Source organism: Sarcophilus harrisii, chromosome 4, assembly GCF_902635505.1.
Source record: "Sarcophilus harrisii chromosome 4, mSarHar1.11, whole genome shotgun sequence".
Classification (NCBI taxonomy): Eukaryota; Metazoa; Chordata; class Mammalia; order Dasyuromorphia; family Dasyuridae; genus Sarcophilus; species Sarcophilus harrisii.
The window spans coordinates 183,475,417-183,497,774 of NC_045429.1; the positions used below are offsets into that span (position 1 = coordinate 183,475,417).

At 35.4% G+C, this 22,358-nt stretch overlaps 1 protein-coding gene across 1 annotated transcript in view; it reads right to left on the reverse strand.

The window, feature by feature from the left end:
* The window catches only part of NT5DC1 (5'-nucleotidase domain containing 1), a 247,619-nt gene continuing 225,261 nt past the window's right edge, over positions 1-22,358 (reverse strand). The window contains exon 12 of the mRNA XM_031964382.1: positions 1-1,055. Within this exon, the coding sequence (XP_031820242.1) occupies positions 940-1,055 (116 nt within the window). The 3' untranslated portion in view covers positions 1-939. The remainder of the gene's footprint in view (positions 1,056-22,358) is intronic.

Consider the following 22,358-nt stretch of genomic DNA (forward strand, 5'->3'; position numbering starts at 1 on the left):
AAAAAGAAAACCTTTATTTTTTTTGGGGGAAATTAAAGGCTTGAAGGAGGTACAGAGAAGAAACATTCTTTGCTTGATTATATGGCTAAGTTCATATCGGAAATATAACTTGTTTCCTCTAAGTTATCTTATGTTCTATCTGACATTGTTTAGTAAAACTGAAAATATATTTTTGGTTTTCCTTGTGATGGTCAATAATTGTGAAACTTTTCCACTGAGATGCAGGTGTGAAAATATCATTCTATAGCTATAACTATCAAAGTGAGCTTCTAATAAACTGAGCAAATAATTCTTAGATGAAAGCTGTTAAAATTCTATAACAGCCCTGAGTTACATTTCTTCCCCTGTCCTAAGTGTGCTTGAGGTTTGAATATTTTGTTTAACTAAAAAGATACTCATCTTTTAATTGTTTTCACTGTATGACTTCTCTGACTCTAAACTCCTTGCTATAACTTTAGCAGATCAATGTAAGCTGCCAATATTTTTCAACCTGAGCACTAGATCCTTGTCTTTGATGGGCAAGAATTAACATGCTGTGTAAGCAGCAATCAGGAAATAAAATGCAAATTCCCATTTAAGTTCTTGGTTCTGGTCTAATAATCTTGTAACAAAGAACAATTGTTATGAAATAAAGTATCAACAGAACATAGGACACAAGTATCTTGATTGTAGAATTAATAGTAAAATAATTTAAAGCAATTGAATTTGAGACAGAACAATACCATCAGGTAAAATAGTTAATACAAATGAAAAAATAATTAATGCAATGAACGTTTTCAAGCCAACATAGGCAATACAAAAAGGAGTTCCAAGAACAAATGATGGCTCTTTGTATTTAGCTATAGATAAAACTTACATCAAGTGCTAGGTGTTTTTCATCACAAGTTACCATTCAGATAGCACTGATTTTCTATCATTTTTTCAGGAAAAATGGAAAAGTTATTTTGTAGTCAATGACTCTTCATTTGATAATAAGGCCAATGGGGGTTTGGGATAATAACCACCAGTTTTTGAATTATCAGAAAATCTGGTAAATTTGTAGTCCAAGGGTAAATCTGAAAGAAAACACATAAACATATGTAATGGGATTAGTTTTTCAGACCTTGAAAAAACATCTATTAATGCTAAGAGTTCAACTGACATTAAAGCTTCTTTTTCCAGTAATAGATTTTTTTTTTTTAAAAGGAGCTCTGCTAACAGAATGGAAACATTCATGGGAATCATATTCAATTCTATTATGTTGAAGTCTGAATTTTGTTCTTGGGTTGTAAAGAAAATAGATACTTTACTAAAAACAGAAGTCCTGAATCACTAACATTCTGACCTATAATCACACTTCTTTCAGTAACCTTAGGACTGAGAAATTAGCCCATAAAATCAGAAAACAGCTCTAGGATTTTAATTTACAAGGAAAATCTTTCAAGGTAATAAAAGAGTTAGGATTCCATTAACTTGGTAGGGATTTTTCAAGTAGGAAAAAAAATACAAGGTCCTCAGTTTGGCATTCAAACCTCTTCACAATTAGGCTTCAGCTTACTTTTCCAGGTTGAGTAGGGGTGGAAAGAAGAAAGAAATAGGCATTTATTAAGCACCTTCTATATGCCAGGCATCATATTAAGTGCTTTATAAATCTATTTCATTTCATCCTCACAAAATCCTGGGAGGTGGGTGCTATTATCAAGTTATACTCTAGATTCTAGCCAAATTGTTATGTTCCCCATACACAAGCATTCTTCCATCATCTACTTCCATGAATTTGCACATGCCCTCTCCCATGATTAGAATCTTTTTTTTTTTCTTTTCATCTCTGTCTCTTAAATTCCTTGTCCCCTGTCTAGTTCCTTCAAGAATCTAATCCTGATTCTTACTTGACATACTATGAATTTATTTTTATACTTCAGATTTATTTCGTACACCAAATATATTGATTGTTTAATACATCAATTTATTTTTGTGTATACAAAGATATATACTGACATATCTTATATTCCCCTAGCAGAATGTAAGCTCTTTGAGGGCAGTTTCACTTTTGAATTTGTTCTCCTAGTACTTAGAACAGAGTATCCTTTAATAAACTCTTATGTCTGCAACTTTAAAAATAACTTAGAAACAGAACTTTTATAATTTTCTGTTAAAATTTTTCTAAACGAATATTTGAACCCATTAATAAAAATATAAAAATGACAACACCTAATTAGTTTGCAGGTACAACTACGGATATCGGAGAAGATGGAAATGTACCAGCTGAATTGCCACAGAAACTTTTGAATGGGACTGAAAAATAAGCATTATCAATTTATAAATACAGCCAATGATTTACCATTTTCCATTTGGATCTGCACTTTTTGGTGAGTTTTTTTTTTTTTTTCTTTTTAAAGCTATGACAAACATTAAAATCAACTACTGAAATAAACTGAAATCATAAGGAGACATTTGAATCCCCATATCATAAAGGGATAAATCCAAATTTTAAAGAACAATGAAGCACACCAAACCATATTACTCACTAAAATATCATAATCACTAATAATATTTTCTGGTTCATTTTTAGTGAAAGCAGAGGGGTTTTTGTGTCATTGAAAAAAAGATTGTTATTCAGACCATTATTGTACTATTCAATTTCTATTTTGTGTAAGCCTTTATAATATTACATAATTATTAGCATAGTAATACAGGTATGTAATTTATAAATGAGTTAATATACACATATTGGGGTCGTTCTTTTAAACTTTTTCAAAAAAGTTTGGAGATCAAAGCTGTAAAGTCTAGTCAAATTATCCTTTGGTGTTGTTTTCCTGCATACTATTCGATCTGCCATTTTTGTGCCTGTTTTCCATGAAAGGAATGCACTTCTTCCCCATTACCTCTAATCTCAGGGTCCCTAGTGTTATTGTCAATTGTTCAATTGTTGTCTATTACATGAGTTTTAACTGAAGTTCCTCATTACTATTTCTTTCCTCCCCCAAATTACCTTATATTATATGTATATAAATGCATACACTCATATATAAATGTGCCCACATATATACTTGATAAATAATATAAATATACTCAACATATATTACTGTATATACTGTTTCTCATGATAGAATATAAACTCCCTGAGGGCACAGAGTCTACTTTATTTTTGTCTTTGTATCTTTAAGAACCTAGAATATCACTCAACATATAGTAGGCACATAATATTGTTGTTGTTCAATCATTTTAGTGGCCTGACTCTTTGTGATTTCTTTTTTTCTTTTCTTTTTCTTTTTTTTTTTTTTTGGCAAAGATCCTGGAGTGGTTTGCCATTTCCTTATTTTACAGATAAGCAAACTGCAGCAGAATTAAATGACTTGCCCTAGGGTAATACAGATAATAAATGTCAGAGGCCAGATTTGATCTCAGGAAGAGGAGTCTTCCACACTTCAAGCCTACACTCCATCTACTTTGATATCTAGCTATCCCACATACTTAACAAAGCTTGTTAATTGTCTGCTTATCACCTACATTAATTTTTATACAAGAAAAATAAACAAAATCCAAATCATCAGTGTGCTCCATTTAATTTTTTGGCTGCTTTGAGTTTGTATGGATAAATACTAAATCTTATTGACAAATAAAAGGTTCAATAGATGAAATGGCAGACTGCATATTTTGATGGAGAGATAAATGGAGCCAAAGTATACAAAAGAGGTATTTCCTGTAATTACTTATTTTCTTAGATTTAAATTTAAATTTTTCTTAAATTTAAAAACTTATAATAGTCACATAAAAGGATTTCTATTATATAATATTAATCTTTTTTTTTATTGTTCTAGTTCTGTAACCATATTTTTCTGCCTCTTGAATTGGCCAATTTGAACTTGACCCTTTAAAACTTCTCTACATGTGCTCTCTGGGCTCTCTTATTGCCAGGTCTTTAGGAGCAGATCATTTTGACTTTTTATACCTCATCTTTCTCTTAGTACCACACATACCTTTGGCTGCCTATTAAAAGGACTGAGATCTCCTTAGCTGAATCCTACCAATATTTCAATTCGATTAAACAAATCACTGAAGAGTAGGTACTAAGTTCTGCATGGGCCCAATCCAAATAGAGACATGACAAGCCTATTTTTTTTCTGGGCATGGGTACTGGAGGTATCTTCTCACACAAGTGATCCCTAACTGCTTGGTGCCAATGGACCTAGATATTTAACATCTGGGGAGAAAAAAGTTTGGCTATGGCTTCTAACAGAATGTACTATTGATACTTTTTTTTTTTTAAATTTAATAGCCTTTTATTTACAGGATATATATACATGGGTAACTTTACAGGATTAACAATTGCCAAACCTCTTGTTCCAATTTTTCACCTCTTACCCCCCCCCCCTCCCCTAGATGGCAGGATGACCAGTAGATGTTAAATATATTAAAATATAAATTAGATACACAATAAGTATACATGACCAAAACGTTATTTTGCTGTAGAAAAAGAATCAGACTCTGAAATATTGTACAATTAGCTTGTGAAGGAAATCAAAAATGCAGGTGTGTATAAATATAGGGATTGGGAATTCAATGTAATGGTTTTTAGTCATCTCCCAGAGTTCTTTTTCTGGGCATAGCTAGTTCAGTTCATTACTGCTCCATTAGAAATGATTTGGTTGATCTCGTTTCTGAGGATGGCCTGGTCCATCAGAACTGGTCATCATATGTACTACTGATACTAATCCCTCTCCTTCCCCATTCCTTCCCATCTACTCCATCTCAATACTTTCTAGAATTAACCAAAAAAATGCTTCCTATTAAAGTTGAGACCTTTCATTTTAACTGTATGTTGCCTTAAATGCCTGCAATGACAATGTATCCTCTCCTTGTGCATATTATTAACAAATCATTTATTAATAATCCCCATACACTGTCATTTACTAATTTTTTTTCTATTCCTTTTCTCATGGTCTCTAGATCCCATTATACCAGCAACATACCACCCAAAAGGTAGGTATCCTTAGCTAAAAGAGGAGCCCTTGGGAGAAGGAGGAAGGCAAATGTTTTGGCTAATTAAGTTATGCTACTTTGAATTTGGAACAAAGGAACAGAGGAAGACCTTCGAAGGCACAGCAGGAAACCAGTTGTCAACATTCTATCATCAGTCAAGATTCAATCTGTGCTTTGAAGGACTAAAACAATTCTTGGGAAAATTTGTATGCATGTGTCTGTGTCTGTATAGTAGCCCTATGAAATCCTAGATATAAAAATTACCTTAGAAGAAAGAGATATGTATTCCAGATAGTCTTGAGCACAAAAGAGACTCTATCAGACAGATTCTGATTTGTTCATGGGCTGGATTAAGTTACTTCTTGAAAATTCTGCAAGATATATTTTCCTAAATCTAAGGAAGAAATCAACATAAAATACAAGAAAGCAGTATTGTTGAGGTCAGGAACCGAATGTTGAGGTGTAGACCACATGTTGAGGTCTACATTTGGGGTACCTAAATGAAATTAGGGTTTAGTTAAGGTCTAGTGGCAGGTTTGGGATACAGGGAGTCAAATAGAGTTCCCCTGCAACCCCCTTGGATTCGGCGCAAGGATACGGCGGTATATGAGGTCTAGTAGCGGCGCAGATTCCCAATAAAAGAATTTATTGGCCCAGAGAGCTAGATTAATAAAAAAAGGTTTATTACTGAGTTTAGAAGTAGGAGATAGGTGAAGGTAGAGATAAGGAGGGCACTGGACAGAGGGTCCAGTAGACAGAGGGTCCTCACATGGCGACCATGTTTGGAATCTCTGCAAAGAGGGGTTCCCAGTGTGGTCCTTTTAAGTCGGAGACTTAGCTCGAGGGGCTTTGGGGTGTAGCCCCAGAGTTGGCTCAGATCCGGGTGGGGCTGGGACAGGTCCGGACCTTCTATTGGAATTCAAAGGGACTAGGATTTGTGAGTCAAAGGGTAATTTACATTAGCTAGGGGGGTTGGGAATCAAAGATTGCAATCTTTCCCGCATCAGTATCTTTACCAAATAAATGGCATCTGAAGAGACATACCTATATATGTTTATCTTCAGAATAATTGGCAATGGATAACTTGGGCAGCATGGTGAGTGGAAAGAGCACTGGATTTGAAGTCAAAAGCCGTGGGTTTGAGTTCTGGCTCTGCTACTTTCTATCTACAAGTAGTGGTAAGTTGCCTGACCTTCCTAGGTTTCATTTTTCTTCCTTTTTAAACAAGGAGCTGAATGGAGTCTTCAAGTCTTTTTCCTCATTCAAAATCCAATTAATCTCCAAACTGTGTAATTTAGACAATGAAACTATTTCCTTAAGATTCCTGTGGAAAGTACTATGGCTTTGGAGTCAGTGGGCCTGAGTTTAAATCTTGACTGTCATCACTGACCCTGGGCAATTCATTTAACTTCTCTGAGTCTCAGTTTCCTCATCTGTAAATATTTAACAAACAAACAAAAATAATACAATATATTCCCCAAAGGATCCTTATGTATTCTTTAGTGATCCCTGTTTCTATTTGACTTTGTCACCAGGAGACTATATGACCTTCAAGGTCCCTTCCACTTTCAAATCTGTGATCCTATATGAAACCCAGGGCAAAGAACATACTAAACACAAATAAAGGTAGAGATTCTAAAAAACAGTAACTAAATATATACAAACAAGGCCTGACTGGTGTCTTGTATAACACAACTTTGTTTTTTAAATAACTGAAAGGCAAGAGTCAGGGAGTGATTCAGCAGTTAATTTGCATGAAAATTACACTGATGAATGGGGGGGGGGGGCGGGGAAGAAGAGGAATATTTTTCTGTAACTAAGGACAGAAAAAAATACACCAATTTAGGAAAACATTAAAAGTAAGTACATTTCAAAAGGCTTAAGTCGCTCTATTATGAACCATACCTTCAAAGGGCATCTAAATCCTAAGAAAACCACAGCCTAGTCTGAACTAAAATTAAGTTATTGTAACTAGGTGAAAGAAGAAAACATTCACTTATGGACCTTAGCTCAGTCACCATATGTCTCCATTGAAATAATAGTTCACACATGCACATATAACTTTAAGGCTTACAAATAAAACAACAGATTCACTCACATACATACAGATACCACTTTAAGGTTTACAAAGTACTTTCCTCACTATAATCCTGTAAGATATGTACAAGTATTATCTTCTCTATTTCACAGGTGAGAAAAGGAAAAGAGATTATAAATGACTTGTCAGGGTAGCAAAGATGGTAGTATCAGATCTGGGACTCGAGTATAGACAGCTCTTTTGACCCTCATTCCATTCTTGTTTCTACTATAGCTTCCTAATCTTCACAGGGGAGCCTGTGCTAAGGAAATCCCAAATTCTGCAACTGACAAATAGAATTATTAAGAACCTGGGGTATACTTTGTATAGCATCAAATCTGTAGATAATGGAATTAACTTCCAATCTTAATCTTCTTTTGTTGAAGGGAGAGGAGTTAGGAAGGATGGTCCATAATCTGCTCCAGGACTCAGACAAAATTCCATTAGATTAATGAGTAAAAGACAAGGTAACTGTAGACAACACTGGATTTGAAGTTGGAAGAGCTGACTTTGCTATTTTCTACTTATGGGACCCTGAGCCAAGCTTACCCTTTGCACTCCCATCCCCCATTCTGTGGCTAATAGGTAAAATGAAAACTCTGAAAAATCAAATAATCTCTAAAGTCCTTTGTAATTCTTAAAAAAATCTTAAGTTTATTGCACCATATCCTATCTTATAGGGATACTAGTAGCAGTTAAGTGGCACAGTAGTTAGAGTACAGAGGCTGGAGTCAAGAAGATGAATTCAAATCCTGACTCAGACATTACTGGCTGTGTAATCCTTAGTATGGTGTCTGACAGTATAGTGCTTACACATAGTAAGTGATTAACAAATCCGTTGTTTCCTTCTTTCATATTTCTGAAGTAGACCTGAAGGGGATGAGGGGACCTCTGGCAGTGAATGGAATAGGAGGCTCTGAATTAGTTGTGATAATTAAAGATTTGGCAGATAGTAAAGAGCTCAAAAGACCAACATTTGGGAGAGATAACTAGAAAACTGGGATTTGAAGGAGCTATTGAGCATGGGGCAGCTATGTGGCATAGTGGATAGAATATCAAGTCAGGACTCAGGATGATTCCTCTTCTTGCTTTCAAATCTGGCCTCAGATATTTATTAGCTGTGTAACTCTGGGAAAGTCATTTAAGCCAGTTTTCTTCAGTTTTCTCATCTATAAAATGAGCTGGAGAAGGAAATGGCAAACCACTTCAGTATCTTTGCTAAGAAAACCCCAAATAGGGTCATGAGGAGTCAGGCAAGACTGAACTATTATAGTCTGACATGGAGAGCTTATCCTTATGCCTTATAGTAGATCTTTCCATGCACTTGCTTACTTCAATGTATCTTTGTCCTCCCTATGATGCAGAATCCAATCCATCTTTGTTAATCCATTAATGTTTGCCCATTGTTCGCAAAATTTGCCCACATCATCCCCCATATCCACAGTTAGTCTTAATGAGTTTTTTTGCCTCCAGTCCCTTAAATTCAATGTAGCCTATGTCACCCTTGTCAAAATAGCATTGTTTGTGATGCTAATCATAGAAGGCTGACCTTGGAGTCAAGAATATGAGTCTTAGTTTCCTCATCTATAAAATGGGAAAAAAATACTTGCAAGTATATAATGCATAGGGTTGCTGTGAAGCTAGTTGAAATACAGATGGAAAGGGTATTAAGACATTATTTCAATGTCAGTTACATATCTAATAAGTTGACAAAATATTTTTGATTCTATCTCTTGAATATCTTTTGCATCTGTTCTCTTCTCTTCACTCATGCCATAAACACCTCGATTTAGGTCTTTATTTCCTCTCACCCATATTTTTGATCTTCATGCATTTAGTTTCTCCCTTCTCTAAACCATTTCCCACATAATGGCCAAATTGCTAGTCCTAAAAGAACAGGTCTAATCATGTCATCTTCATCAAACTCTGAAGTTCTTCAATATTTCTTCCACAGCCTCTAGGATAAAGCATGAACTCCTTCCTTTGTTCCTTTCCCTTCTTCTCTTAACTTCTCTGGTATTTAAAAATCTTTATGATCTGGCTTAAGATTACCTTGTAGGCTGATTACAAATTACTCTCTTTCACCAGCCCTAAATTCCAGCCAAATTGGCTAATTTGCTGTCATCCATACATGACATACATATAACCTGCTTTCATGCCTTTCTTTGCACATAATTTTGGGGGACGGGCATATGTATGGAGAGCTTCGAATGTAAATTTCCAGACTAGAATCAGTTATACAATTGACATCCTCTAAAGTTCAGCTCATTTAATACTTCAAAGAAGCTTTTTCTAATTCCCCTCACTTTTAGTCCCCCACCCTCTATCACTTCATAGTTATTATGTAGGTAGCCTGTAGTGACTTAGATATGAACATTTTATATCCTTCCCTCTCTCCCCAAAAATATCTTTTGCATTTGTATACTTAGTAAATAATGCAGTGCCCAGCACATTATAGATGCTTAATTAATCTTTACTGACTAACCAAGTTTTGCCCAGGTACGGGCTGGCTGAGTGACCTTGGATAAATTTTTTAATCTCTTCAAAAGCCAGACAACTTTCTAAAATTGTTAATTATTTGTATTGATGGAGGGAATTCAGTCATCACAAGTCTGGTTAGCGCTCCCCTTTTACCCCTTAGACCCATATGAACTGGTCATATGGAATTCCTTTGTTTAAAAATCTTTAGCAGCTTCCTATTGTCTACTGAATAAAGTCTCAATTCCTCTAACAGTCAAGGTCCTTCATAGTTTGGTGCCACTCTTCCTTTATAAGTTTATGTGATATTTTTTTCCTCAAGGCACTTTGCTACAGTCAAACTAGACTACTGCCTTGAATTCTCTCATTTCCTTGATTTTCCCTAATAATGAGCTCGTCCTCGGGACTTCATATAAAGCTTTGTTTTGCAGCTATGTAATATACTATTTGTGTATCACAAACAGTAGTGTTTGTCTCTTTATTAGATTATAAGTTTGCTAAAGGGAAGAATCATATCTTATCAATCAACTGATAAACATTTACTAAGTTAAGTACCTTTTATGTATCAGGGCTAGTAATGAAGATAGAAACCCTAAACCCCAAATGGTCCCTTCCTTCAGAGAGCTTACAGTTTATGTATGGAGGCTGGATGGGGAAAGAAGAAAGAATATACAATATGTATACAAAAAAATATGAACAGAGCAAATCCCCAGGTCTCCTAAATTTTGTCCCTCCTCCAGTCCCTATAATAGAATGCGCTTAAGATCTACTGAATAAATGGAACTATGACTTCCAGATAAAGACTCATTTTTGGCTCACATCCCAGGGGCAAGGCAGTGGAGAGATTTCAGTCCTATGAACCCTGAACACAAATATTTTTTACTATTCCTTTTAGAAAAATTATCAGAAATAACTATTTTCTAAATGAATACAGGTAAATAAATACATTTCTAAAGCCCATGTTGGATCCATCTTTTCTTCCACTAAGCTGATTTAGGAAAATGGCCACTTGTATATGCCTTAGGAAGTTTTGTAGCTAGTTACTAATGATGATTTAAATCAATGGTGTCAAACTCAACTTGACAAGGGCCACCAAAATCCACACAAGGATTTCTTCAGGTTGCATATTTACTTAGAAATTACATATTAACATTATCTATGTTTTATATTATATTTATTTATTTGACAAATATTTCCCAATTATATTTTAATCTGGTTCTGCCTGCATTCAGGAATGTCACGGGCCCCTTGACTGTTTGATACCTTTGATTTAAATAATCCCCCTCATGTAAGAGAAGGAAAGTAAGAAAAATTAACTTTGCTTTTTTTTTTTTTTTTTTTTTTTTTTTACTCTCAGACAAGAGTTCATGGGTGAAGATACACAATATTAATAGATAATCTTACAGTAACTACTATATGTGAGGCACTATGTTAAGGGCTTTACAAAAATTCTCTTTTTGGATACTCACAACAACCTTGGGAGGTCAGTGCTATTTTTAACTACATTTTATGAATGGAGAACCAAGGCAAACAGATGAAATGATTACCTCCTGGCCAGATAGCTAATCAATCTCAAGTTGGATGTGAATTCAGGTTTTCCTGACTCCAGGTCCAACCTTCATCTTTTTTACCACCCAGCTGTCTCTTAACACTTGGTATCAAACATTTAAATTTTTGATAAACATGCTTGAACATGAAGTCTGTGGCCAAGGACTTTCCTATAGCTAGACTGGTAGAGAAAAAAGTCCTAATGAAGACCTCCAAGATTCTGAAAGGTATAACCAAGATTATTCTCTTGGCTGAGCTAAACCAAATGGAATTTCTGGTCTGATGCTTTGTTGCTACCATGAGTTTGGTTGGAGAGAATCATAATCTTGGCCAGACCAGAAACAGAAGACCTTGACTAGTGCCAAAGGAACTACAAAGTCAATTCCTTCAGAGTCACCTGAGATGCCTGCAAAAGGCCACTCTGGATTAAATAGCAGATAGATGTCACTGAAATCATCAGAAGAGCAATGATCAATCTGTAAGAGTGCAGAACCCTTTATGAAAAAAATCTTATGATACCAAGGAGAACTTAATGAGAGAAATTAGAGGTACCAAAATTTCTTATCTGCAGAATACACTGTATGTTGGCTCTTTTCCTTTAAACACAACTTGCCATTATTAATCAGAGAAATGCAAATTAAGACAACTCTAAGATACCACTACACACCTGTCAGATTGGCTAAGATGACAGGAAAAAATAATGATGATTGTTGGAGGGGATGTGGGAAAACTGGGACATTGATTCATTGTTGGTGGAGTTGTGAACGAATCCAACCATTTTGGAGAGTAGTTTGGAACTATGCTCAAAAAGTTATCAAACTGTGCATACCCTTTGATCCAGCAGTGTTACTACTGGGATTATATCCCAAAGAGATTATAAAGAAGGGAAAGGGACCTGTATGTGCATGAAGGTTTGTGGCAGCCCTTTTTGTAGTGGCTAGAAACTGGAAACTGAATGGATGTCCATCAGTTGGAGAATGGCTGAATAAATTGTGGTATATGAAAATTATGGAATATTACTGTTCTGTAAGAAATGACCAACAGGATGATTTCAGAAAGGCCTGGAGAGACTTACACGAACTGATGCTGAGTGAAATGAGCAGGACCAGGAGATCATTATATACTTCAACAACAATACTAGATGATGACCAGTTCTGATGGATCAGGCCATCCTCAGCAACGAGATCAACCAAATCATTTCTAATGGAGCAGTAATGAACTGAACTAGCTATGCCCAGAAAAAGAACTCTGGGAGATGACTAAAAACCATTACATTGAATTCCCAATCCCTATATTTATGCACACATGCATTTTTGATTTCCTTCACAAGCTAATTGTACAATAATTCAGAGTCTGATTATTTTTGTACAGCAAAATAATGTTTTGGTCATGTATACTTATTGTGTATCTAAGTTATATTTTAATATATTTAACATCTACTGGTCATCCTGCCATTTAGGGGAGGGGGTGGGGGGGGTAAGAGGTGAAAAATTGGAACAAGAGGTTTGGCAATTGTTAATGCTGTAAAGTTACCCATGTATATATCCTGTAAATAAAAGGCTATTAAATAAAAAAAAAAAAATAAACACAACTTGCAGTGATATATTTATGGTCACTATATTTAAAAGTATGATATGGACATAAGAATTTTCCAGATTTTATAGGTTTGTATATATGGGGGATTAGGGATAGTTTTTAGTCAGAAATGATTCTCCTTAAGTCCTCAAATGAAAATTAAATTTATGTTATATGTACCACCGACACAGGGAAATATTCCCAAACTATCATTCTATAGGGCTATGTTATAAATATTTTCATATTAACTAGCGGCCAGACCATTATCGGTTTTTCAACATGTACATAAACCAGCCAGATTAGATTAGAGTCTTAATTAGTCACTTAAAATGATAATTATTATTCCACTGACCATAGAAAATAAGATGGAATAGAAGAGTCTCATTATGGTCATGGGATCTTAGAAAAGATTTCATCAAAGACAAATAAAGCAATTAAAAGATAAACCTAACTAAAGGTCTTTTAGGTAAATTGCTAAGAAGTATTTAGGAGATTATTTTAAAGCATTCCAGGCACAGTAAACAATAACAGACTTTAGTAAACTCTGTATTTGGGAGGATATTTTCCCAACAACAGAAATCTGTGACAAGCAGATCCATTTGGAAGACTGCGTAGGAAAAATTTTCCTTAAGAATTTTTCCAATATTACCCAATGAAAACAAAACCCAGTTTTCCCTCTTCACAGAGTTATTATTCTCCCGGGGAAACACAGAAGAACATAAAGCCCTCCTTCTTAACCATGAACTCTTCTAGAGGTCAGTGTCAGTTCAACCAATGAAGTATGTGCATACATACACACACACATATGCATACACACAATTTATATGTACATAATACCTGTTCTCAGAAAAAAATACCCATGTTATATCATTAATTTATAAATGATTAAAGAACTGTTTCATGATGGCAATTTGGCTAACATGAATGAGTGAAAACAAAACAATGACTAAAGACTACAAAACTCATGTCTTTCTCATTTCCCAAGTCCCCAGTGGACTCTGACAAGCACATTCCATGTCTTCCTAACTCATTAAAGAATAGGAAAAACCACTTGGAGCATATGACATACAGTGGTAACGAAAAACTATTCCACTATGCAAGGAATATACCAAAATAGCTGGGGCAGTAAGAATTTAGTCAGTTTGGGAAATCACTTGTCTACCCAGCTCCAATTTAAGCTGGCCTTAGGGTGCTGCAAAGGAACTGTTATTCTTCTGGCTGCCAAGAGTGTTAGCAGGGTGAACAGATTCGCAAACCTGACTAATATTTTCTTTTTGGCTTTCCTAATTTCTGGCCTAAATTTCCTGTTGCTGGTGTAGCTTTCTGATATGTTCTCTGCCCTCAGCCTCCCACTTTCCTTAAAGCTGTTTTAAGGCTTCTGCTTTCATTTCCCTAGACCAAGAGTCACCCACTACAAAACTTAGTATCCTGCTAGTAGATGCCAGTTCTCAAGATCCTGCCTCAGTCTCTTTCCTACATAATGAATGTAATGTAATTTAATTCCTATGTAAATCTACTACCTTCCTAACCCCTCCTCCATTTTCCTTTTCTTTATAAGCAACTTTTGTCATTCAGTCATTTTAGTTATACCTAATTCTTTGTGGGCCCCTTTTGGGGTCTTGGGAAAGATACTGCAATGATATGCCATTTTCTTCTCTAGCTCATTTACAGATGACAAACCTGAAGTGAGCAGCATGAAGTGCTTTGCCCAGTAGTACTTGTACTATTTACAAGTAGTAAGTGTCTGAGGCTGGATTTGAACTCAGAAAAATGAGTCCGGCACTTCACCCATTTCACCACCTAGTTGCCAGTTGGATTTCCAAACAAGAGTCAGTTTATAGGGTTAAAAGCCATGGGATTATGGAATTTAGGTGTATTATTCTGTTGAATTTTAATATGTTGGTGCCAACATTGAGGAATCTTCGATTACAAGTCTTTTTTGAAAAGGTTAGCATTTTTAGTTGGGTGATTCTTTCCAGATAAGAGAAAAAAGAGAAGTAGGCATGACTAAGATATTTAAGGGTTGCATTTCAAAAAGGATGTGGAAGAAATTCAAATGATGTGGGAATTGGTAAACTGCGGTGAGATTTAGGCAAATATTCACAAGAAGAGAGAGTATCTGATAAGTTACCATAACATATGTACTTATAAGGATAGAAGTCCTTGGAATCTATATAACATAGTTTACATGATTGTTGGACTTCTAGATTTGGGAAAAATGTGAATGTCCCTAATAAAGTTATCTTTTCATATAACAAGAGGATTAGGATTGGATCTGTGACTTTGTCAAAAGAAATTACCTCCCAGATGAGTCAATAAGAATTAATATTTATTAAACACCTACTGGAAACTCTTCCCGGAAGAGAAACTGTGCCCAGAAACTCTTCCTATCAATGCAGGTCAAAGCCTTCTCTACAATTTATACCTCACTATTTTTCCACAGTGGGCAGAATTAGATTATATAAAAGTAAAATGGTTTTAGGCTTGTGAAAATGTTCTTTGGAACAGAGAGGAAAGTAGACTAAGGCTATGCTCAGTGGCTGATCTACAAAATATATCTGATCACTTATTTAAACTTGACCATCTGTTGTGGTCTATGTCTTAAATGTAACATAATAAACCCAGATTTAAAGAACAGGAAACTGCAACATTAATATGTAATTAGAAACAACCCTACTTATGAGTGTGTTACAGTAATTTGAATCACAGAATTTTCTACTTTTATATCAGGAAAGGACCATATTTAAGGGCTGCATTTCAAAAAGGATGTGGAATAAATTCAATTGATGTGAAGATTGATAAACTGAGGTGAGATTTAGGCAAGCATTCACATTCAACAAATTTTATAAGCATCTAAGTGGTATCACTCCTGAACTATCTGTTTATGTATTAGATGATACATATGAACTCATATCTTTTCTGTATTCTATTTCAGTTTGTCAGGAACCAGAAAAGCATGAACTATCATTATTAATAATTATGTCATTATCATGACATTTAGTAAACTCTAGATATATATTTATATGTCTACGCATATATATTTTTGGGGCATCTTTTGTGAAGGTATTTATAATACATTTGTCTTCATGAGATTTATATTCTAACTCCTAAGGACACCAATAAAGAGGTGTGTTTGTAGAGAAGGGGTATCAGGGTAATAATGGAATGGGAGGTCAAGTCATGAGAGGTAGATAAAAGAATAGGGATTTTTAACTTATAGAAAAGAAGCCTACATGGTAGCTATTTTCAAGTATTTAAAAGGCTACTGTAATGTGTAAGAGGAAAATTTGTTTTTTATGGAAGTTTGGGAGGAAAGTTTTGTTTAGATGTAGGAAAACACTTGTCAATAATGCTATAAATGAGGGACATAGTACATAAGAGATACATATAAGCTGTGACTCATTTAAACTATACAAATAAGAAAGGCCATTAGGCTTTCCCCATTTAATTTAAATTAGCTAGGTATTTAGTGATTTATTACTTCAATAAAGTGTTTTCAGAGTAATTCTATGGAGAATCAACTTAAGAACTATAGATCAAATATCTTTTTAGAAACTACTTCAAGAATGTGAGGTTTGGGGGAAGATTTAGGTGAGGATAAAAGAGTGAAAGTCAGATAGGGAGAGGCAGTCAAGGAAGGTGGGTGGAGAGTCATCATCCTAGTCAGTAAGACCTGGGTTCCTGAAAAACGGAAATAAAACAGAAAGAATCTGAGTCCAAATGCATCCTCTGATATTTAATCTCTGATTACCTCAGATTTCACAACTATAAAATGGGGATAATAATAGCACCTATCTCACAGGATTGTTATATCAATCAAATGAGATAATATTTGTAGAGTACTTAGCATAGTGACTGGCCCATAGTTAGTGCTTAATGCTTCCTTCCTTCCTTTTCTTCTTTTCCTCCTATTAACCCTCTCAGTACCCTAAACAACTCTATAAGTCTCAAAAACAGATAGAAAATTGCAAGGGTACACCTTCTATGTATTTACATTTTAATAGTACCATGTCAAATATCACAAAGTATTTTTATGTAAACATGTAATAATTTTCAAAAAAAAATTTCTTAAAATGAGTCAATTTAGTTCTCACTAGGGGAGCAGAAAGGGTTACTTTGTGACTAACTGCCAGGGGATTTGGGTGTGGGGTATCCTAACTGAGATCAGATGACTGCCCCGTTAAAACAAGGATCCTGAGACTGTGGACTCAGCAAGCACAAAACACTTACTCCTCTGTTATAGGAAAGTCATTAATGGTGCTGACTTTGAGAAGGAAAGCAAAAAGGAGAACAAGCCCCAGATTCTTGCCCAATAATAACAAATGTTCTCTTAAACACTATGGAACATGTATAGTTCTTATATCAATAACATTGTTAATGATTTGGTTAGATGTTAATGGAACAGTACAGTGACTATAACTGCACCAACCTAACGAATTCTTGTTTTAAACTAAGGTTCAATGTAGAAGAATATTACAATACAGAATACACAAAGAGTGGAATGTACATGGAACAGAGAGGCTTTCAGGTCTTTTTTTGTGTATGAAAGGAAGAATGGTAGGGAAACATTTATACAATCAAAAGCTCCATCTACACTATGGATAGAGCTACAGGGAAAAAAAAGCTAATTTTTGTTTACCCTCCTTTACTTAAAGGCAGAATAAGGGATAGCAAATGTTTAAAGAATATGGGTCTGAAACCACAATACCCTCGGCAAGGATCAGATGAAAAACCTTTTATAAAGGATTCTTTTGAGGGGGAAGGATACTAGACTTGTGATTTTATCACTGTAGGGAGCTCCTGATGCGGAAAATCCCAATCCCCTCAATGTAGATCAGCACTGCTCTGTACCTTACAGTCATAAGAGTTTCCTGGGGACACTGAGAGATGAGTTTTCCATGGTCACAAAATTAATCATGTTAGAACTAGGCCTTGAATGTACATCTTACTGACTCTAAGGCTAGCCATCTGTTGCTAGGCTAGGCTAATTTAAAGGATACTATTAGAGAAACAAACAGTTGAGACTCAGGGGCCCTCATATTATCTATAGAAAACATAACAATTAGTTAAAAGTGGTTAGTGATGACAAATCAATTGCAGTGATTTTTTTCCTTCACTAAACTGGAAATTTTTAGCAGGTTTTTCCTCCCCTTATCCAATGGTTTCTAAATTTTTTTTTTTTTTAATTATAGTAACTTTTTATTGACAGAACCCATGCCAGGGTAATTTTTTTACAACATTATCCCTTGCACTCATTTCTGTTCCGATTTTTCCCTCCCACCCTCCACCCCCTCCCCTAGATGGCAAGCAGTCCTATATATGTTGAATATGTGGTAGTATATCCTAGATACAATGTATGTGTGCAGATCCAAACAGTTTTCTTGTTGCACAGGGAAAATTGGATTCAGAAGGTAAAAATAACCCGGGAAGAAAAACAAAAATGCAAACAATTTACATTCATTTCCCAGTGTTTTTTTCTTTGGGTGTAGCTGCTTCTGTCCAACATTGATCAATTGAAACAGAATTAGGTCTCTGTCAAAGAAATCTACTTCCATCAGATTACATCTTCATACAGTATCGTTGTTGATGTATATAATGATCTCTTGGTTCTGCTCATTTCACTTAGCATCAGTTCATGTAATTCTCTCCAAGCCTCTCTGTATTCATTCTGCTGGTCATTTCTTACAGAACAATAATATTCCATAACATTCATGTGCCAAAATTTACCCAACCATTCTCCAATTGATGGGCATCCATTCATTTTCCAGTTTCTAGCTACTACAAACAGGGCTGCCACAAACATTTTGGCACATACAGGTCCCTTTCCCTTCTTTAGTGTCTCCTTGGGGTATAAGCCCAGTAGAAACACTGCTGGATCAAAGGGTATGCACAGTTTGATAAGTTTCTAAATTTTTTGATCATGCATTCTATTATTAAAAAAACAACAACAAAAAAACCCCTCAACCAAACAAAAAAACCCAACTGAACAAGCACTTGCAATTATAGACATATATTTAGATGTACTACTGTACTAACACAAAGGTACCTAGATGGTGCAGTGGACAGAGTGCCTGACAAAGTCAGAAAGATGAATTAAAATCAGATCTCAGACACTTACTAGCTCTGGAGCCATGAGCAAGTTATTCAACCTTGTCCTGCTTCATTTTCCTCAACTGTAAAATGGGGCAATAACACCACTTACCTTTCAGGGTTGTTGTGAAGATAAAATGAAAGAAAATATTTGTAATACACTTAGCATAGTGCCTAATATAAATATAATATAAACGTTTGCTTTTCCCACACATGAAAAACCAATAAGCAAAAGTAAACAATATCTGAATTGCGTTCAGGAGAAAGTTTCTATATAAATCTATTCCTCTTTCTAATGAATGATTCTGTCTAATGGATACTATCATATCTTAATATTTGATTGATTTTTGTATATTTAGTTGTACATAGTTGGTATGAGTGTGGAGAATAGCTACAAAAGTCAAATTGGTTGGATTATATATAAAACGCAGGAAGAGGTCTCCCAAAAGTCTTTGTGTATTAAGTTTTAACTGCTTAATAATGTTATATAACATATTTTATTACATTTTATGTAAAATAGAACAACTTAGATTATTAAAGCTTAAAATTATACCAAGACTTTGGGGGTACCTCCTATGATAAGACTAGAAAGTAGTTGGAGCTAGGTGGTAAAGAGTTTTAAATGTCCCAGAGAGATGTACATATTTGACTCTCGAGGTGCCAGACAGCTAGGTGGCTCAGGAGATAGAATGCCAGGCCTGAGATCAGAAAGACCTGAGTTCATATTTGACCTTAGATACTTACTAGCTGTGTGATCTTGGATAAGTCATTTAAGTTTGCTTCAATTTACTGAAGTGTGAAAATGGCAAACCATTCTAGTATCCTTGCCAAGAAAGCCCCATGGACAGTACTGGTATCACATAGACCATGGGGTTACAAAGAGTTGGACCCAACTGAATGATTGAACAACAACAAAGAGGTGATACGGGTCAGTGGAATTTGTGAAGTAGAGAGTTATAATGTCAGTCCTGTTCTTTTAAAATACTTTGGTAGCTTTGTGAAGGATGGATTAGAATGGGGGGAAAGACTGGAAGCAGATGGACTATTTAGGGAGGCCATTGCAATTGTCCAGGCAACAAATGATATGGTCTCAAATAAGGGTGAAGGCTATGTGATTGGAGAGAAGGGGATGGATATAAGAGATACTATGTAGATAGAAACATCAAGTTTTGGCAAAGAATGGGATATGTGTAGGGTGGGAGAAGAGGAACCAAAGATGAATTTGAAATTGTGACCTCCTAAGTGCCTAGAAAGAGAATGGTCCCTCCATAAAAAATAGAACATAATAAGATCTGTGATTCAGATTACAATCCATCCATGCTTGCTCTCCTGTATGAAGATTAAAAAAAAAAAATCCCAAACAAAAAGTGACTTTAGTGGGCCTGCATAGCATAGACATAAGGTAGGGGGCAAGAGCATAGGATATGTGTAGGATAAGGAAGAAAAGCTATGATAAATTTGACAAATGCTACCTTATACTCCACAGAAATTTGGTGCCTGGTACTGATGTTAAATTCTCACTACCTTTTGGGGTTAAAACCCAGAAGAAAAGCCAGAAGATTGGGAATATTTACATAATGGCAGGAAGGATTATTGTAAGTCCCTGCTAGGTTATAATGGGTAAAGCGTAGATATTGTTATGTTAGAACCCCACTATTGGGTGCTCTACCAAAAGGGTATTGAGATCCATCTTTTGATCCTGGAACTGACAGATAACAGACCTCATGGTGCATTGCTCTCATGTAGAGACCAGTGACCTAAACAATATTCTTGTTTACTACTTCTCCTTGATTAGATGAAAATTAGAGTAAAAACAAAGACCCTGAAAAACCATAATTTCATAATAAAGGCATATAGGTTAGGCTATAGCATTAGAGGAATGCCTCTAGGACACTAAATGGGAAGATGGTGAAGATGCTAGAGTAGAAGTGATCCATAATTCTCTTTCTTGCACTTTGATTGGAGGGCACCATAGTACCTTGCTTCTTTAAGAATTATTTACATGAGGTTGGTGTGTGTATGTTAGAGCAGGGATAATCTCTGGATTTATGCACATTCTGATGTACGTTTCCACTCTTATATTTACACACATGTGGGAGAACATCCACAAGTGGTAATGAGAACTAAAGAGTTAATGTTTTCACAATGGTTTAGTTACCTTGGACTGAAAGATTCTTTCTAACAGTGGCAAGAGATTTTAGGAAAAAGAGTACTTTAAATCCAATTCTGAGAGAAAGTAGGGCTGAAGTCCCAATCTCTTGAGAATTAATAGAGGAACTAAAGAGGGGTAAGAGTCTTGGTATCAAAAGTGACCCATGAGCACTTGCATGCTCAACGAAAGGTAAAAACTGAGGCAGAATAGATATTGGTTCAATGTAAATCAGAAGATTCAGGGTCAGGAAATTTCCAAACCCAGTTCCTGAGATAAGCTGAGGCTTATTCTCCCAAATCTAGTTAAGTCCAGGGAGTAACAGGTACTGAGACAGAGTTCTGGGTCAAGGAATACTCTCAGCCCTAGTCCTTAGCCAGTAGGAGGATGAATTATCCACAGGCATTAATCCAGAAATTTTGACTCAGCTCTTGTTCCCCTTTATGTAAAGGACTACTCAAGGAGTACAATCCTTCTATCCCTAACCCTTCCTATAACATCTCTTTCACTCAAAGGAAAATTAATGTGAAATAAAGCATTTATTGACAAACATATAAGAAAAGGTTCTGAGTTATTGAACCTAGAAGTCATTATAGATTTTTTTCCTGAGAAGTACCAAAAATATTCTGGTGACCAAAAAAATAAAGAAAACTTTGGACTCATTAAAATGGACATTAAAACCAAAAACTTTCTTACTCACCTAATACTTCCTTAAGTGGAAGAAAAAAGAGGAGAGAATTTGTTACTTGTGAGTCCCCTACAAAGTGTAAACATTCTTAAGTTTAATATTATGTGAATTCCTGGATTTATGTAACAGGAAAATAATGCTTTAAGACTCTAAGGTGCAGAGAAGATGCTCATTTACATTATTAGAAAAAAAATTCCTCAGTGGCAATCCCTATACCAATGACATCATAGGTCAGGTAGGTCTAAAAATTTTTCTAAATGATTACAATGGCCACGTGAGCTTTCTAAAAAGAAAAGCAGAGCACACATGGCTGCAGAATCTGATGGGCCAGCAGAATAGCTTGGAAGGGAGACGATCTCAGTGTATCCTCTTTCCTAATACAAATGAGTCACCTTGAAAGCACAGAGGAGAAAAGAAAGTATCCTCCATGGAGGAAATCTTCCTACATAGGAGAAAACAAAATCTCCTAATGTAATAGGACAAAATTCATAAGGCAGGTATAAAATAACATTAAACTCTCATTTCAGCTTAACATAGGTATAGTGGATAAATTAGCCTCAGAATTACCCAGACCTAAATTCAAATCTTACCAGCAATACAAATTAGCTATGCAATCATGAACAAGTGCTTGGACCTTACAGGACTCCAGATTACATTCTATGCTTATAAGCTATAGAGAGACAGTTGCCTATCTGCATTCATGGAATTTCCATGCGGGGGATTTCCCATACAGATGAAAGCAAAGGTCCAGAATCCTCCCAAATAGTGGGAAAACTAGACTAATTATGTGA